At 50.3% G+C, this 3,292-nt stretch overlaps 1 protein-coding gene across 1 annotated transcript; it reads left to right on the top strand.

The window, feature by feature from the left end:
* Window positions 1-256: 256 nt before the first annotated feature.
* BDV38DRAFT_289402 (putative actin binding protein) lies at window positions 257-2,852 on the top strand (the record flags this gene model as incomplete). Its single annotated transcript, XM_032061234.1, has 4 exons — window positions 257-458; window positions 513-700; window positions 780-2,660; window positions 2,766-2,852. The coding sequence occupies 4 exons, from the start codon at window positions 257-259 to the stop codon at window positions 2,850-2,852; spliced, it is 2,358 nt and encodes a 785-aa protein (XP_031906759.1).
* Window positions 2,853-3,292: the final 440 nt, after the last annotated feature.

Below are 3,292 nucleotides of genomic sequence, written 5' to 3' on the forward strand. Positions count from 1 at the left end.
CAATCAAAACGCACAAAAGTGTCAGCTACTTCTTTTTCACCTTTCTATATCCACCATACGTCGTCCCAGGAGAAGGTGACACGGTAGGCTTTTCTGTGTTTGGTCCAAGTATGCTCTAACCCACGCTGCTCATGACCAGAACCTAGGACTAATTTATGCAGCTCCTGATCACATTCTGCAGTTTGTAAAGTTTCACTAACACTGGAACACGTTTTCTTGGCTATTGTCGTGTCTTTTGTGTGGAATCTTTTTGAAAATGGCATCCCTTAACCTTTCATCCAATGGGCCTTCAATAGTAAAAAGCTATCAAGCTGTTGTCAACTCTTCCCCACCCACAAGCTCTTCTTCGCCTACCTATGGACAATGGGCAGTGTTTTCAGTTTCAGCACCGCTTGTTAGTGCCTTTCAGCAAGACACAGGCAACAAGGAGAGTGTTTTAAAGGTCCAGAGTACCGGAGGTCAGTCAAACGCTCGATAATGAGGAACGCTGGGGCTGACTGAATATATTCAAGATGGCGAACTTGCCGATCTTATCGACGAATTCTCCGAGGGAAAGATGCAGTTCGCCTTTGTTAAGGTCACCGACCCAAATACTGGACTTCCTAAGGGCGTGCTTATTGCATGGTGTGGGGAGGGCGTTCCCGAGCGGACGAAAGGTTATTTTACAAGTCACTTATCTGCGGTCTCAAAATTGCTACATGTTAGTGGCCTTTTGTCTCACACGTCTCCGAGAGAACTTATCCCTTTATAGACTATGCTGCTGACCTTACGGGTGCTAGGGTTACCATGTTCAAATAACTGCACGTGCAGATGGGGACTTGACTGCAGAAGGAATTATACAGAAAGTGGGGGATGCATCGGGTGCTAAGTATTCCGCAGGAGCTAGACAGCCGGCCATTGCTGCTCCTAAGCCGCCCGTCTCATCCAAGCCAGTTTTCACCCCATCGCGGACTGTTGGTATCGGCTCGAATGCCACGCCAGCTACTCCTCAGGTATCTCTCCAGAGAGATACCGATAATGATGGCTGGGGCCCAGATGCCCCTCCAGTCACCAGGACAGAGCTCGAAAAGGTGCAGCCGGCCTACCAACCAACCAGGGTTAACATGCAAGCCCTTAGGTCGGGAAAGCCACACGTAGCAAACATGCAGGTTCAACATACCGAAGACCGTAGCGACGTTGTCAAGGGCGGCTATCAACCAGTGGGCAAAGTGGATATTGCTGCCATAAGGAGGCAGGCACGTGAGGCAGGCGAATTAAAGGATGACCGGCCAGAGCCAGTGAGGGGAGCGTACGAACCAGTTGGCAAAATCGATATTGCTGCTATTCGGGCCAGGGTACAAAGACCCAGCGAGTTGATGACAGATGATAGCAAATCTGCTACACCAAATAACGTCCAGGGGCAAGCGGAATCTGGAAACTACACAATCACAGGACACTCCGAGCGTTTAACAAGTCTACCGAAGCCAAAAGTCGCGAATAAGTTCGGAGCGAACCAGTCGTTTACTGGGACCAAACCTCCTCTGCCTAGTGGATCCATGCCCAAACCAACTTCAGCAGCTGTCCCCGTCGGTAGCGCAAGCAGAACTTTTGCAGATGAGGGAGGAAAGACTCCCGCACAACTTTGGGCAGAGAGAAAAGCGAGGGAACGGGGACAAATTAATCCATCTGATGTACCACCATCGGGGTACGAGGAGCCCTCACTTCAAACACAGCACAGCGGCAGAGCGGAGTGGAAGAGCTCATACAGCGGTAGAACGTGGACCCCTGTTCAGACTACACACACTGGAAAGTCTCTCAGCAGCAACACGTCTCACCAGGCCACGGAACCAGCTGCAAACGATGCCACGGAAACAGAGCCTCGAGTTCCCCAAAGTGTCAGTGCTCTTCGAGATCAATTTGCGGACAGGCCACTTGATGACTCGGCTCCCGAGGCCAGGCCCGATGAGCCGTTGGATACAGGACGTTCTGTACCTCTGCCCGGCTTACCAACGGGACCTGTGCAACCAGAAGCCACCCAGGAGCCTGAAGCTCACCAAGTGGCTCCGAGCCCTCCTGAGCAGCCTCGGTCCCCTACTCCTCCAACCCCTCCAGTACGGGAAGCCTCGCCTATCCGTGTTGCCATGCCTGTTGGACGTGGTGTCACAGATATTCATGATGAACAACATTCGCCACCTCCTGTTCTGCCCACGGAAAGCCTTCGCCAGACGGTGCCGAAAGATGTAGACCTTGCAGATGACACGCAAGATGTAGCCCGGGCAACGGCAGTGGTTACAGTTGGGAATAACTTCCAGACCAACAGTATTCAAGCCGTGGTGCAGTACGATTATGAAAGAGCGGAAGACAATGAAATTGAGCTCAGGGAAGGTGAACTTGTGGTGGAGATTGAGATGGTTGATAAGGACTGGTGGTTGGGTTCAAATGCTCGTGGTGAGAGGGGTCTCTTCCCGAGTAACTACGTTGAACTACTGGAAGACAAGCCACAAAATTCTACCTCGCCAGACTTGCATGACCGCCATTCAGATACCAACATTCAAGAGCATCATGCGGCGCCTTTAGCCTCGAGCGCAGCCAATGGACCCACTGCTACAGCTTTGTACGATTATGAAGCCGCGGAAGACAACGAGCTCAGTTTTCCGGAGGGGGCTGAGATCACTGATATCGTAAGTTTTTCCCTCCCCGCACCCTTTCAGCTTCTCTCTTCCCCACGTTCATATCGACGTATGGGTTACTCAGAACCAACATGGCTAACTGCTGATGACACGTAGGAATTCCCCGACGATGACTGGTGGTTTGGTAAACATCACAATAAAGAAGGCCTCTTCCCAGCAAACTACGTACAGCTTCGAAAGTGACCCAAGGTGGTGCCTTCCACAAAGACAGGGCTTCGATGACATGGAAGTCCAATGCGTTCAGCTTCCTATCTTAGGCTGGTAACTTGATTTGCCAAGGCCTTAGGCCTTTTGACTGAACATAGTTTGTCACATTCATATTAGCAAGAAAAAGGGATGGAAAAGGAGTATTTCCCCTTGGCGCTGCCTTCGTAGATAGGACACGGGCCTTAACGACACATGAAAGATTTTAGTTTATTGTGTCATGGTAGCAACTGTCTTAGACTTACTATAGCAGCACTAAGAAGGGCAATTTATTACGATGTTATTCTAGTAAACCTTTCTTGACTCTACAAAAAAACCACGACTCTGCCAATTGGACAACATAGATAGGCTATCATCTCAGTGGTTGGCTGTCATCATTACAGCGGGAGTCCAAAATATGTGAACCTCCCACTATACTA

Source organism: Aspergillus pseudotamarii (assembly GCF_009193445.1).
Source record: "Aspergillus pseudotamarii strain CBS 117625 unplaced genomic scaffold BDV38scaffold_164, whole genome shotgun sequence".
Classification (NCBI taxonomy): Eukaryota; Fungi; Ascomycota; class Eurotiomycetes; order Eurotiales; family Aspergillaceae; genus Aspergillus; species Aspergillus pseudotamarii.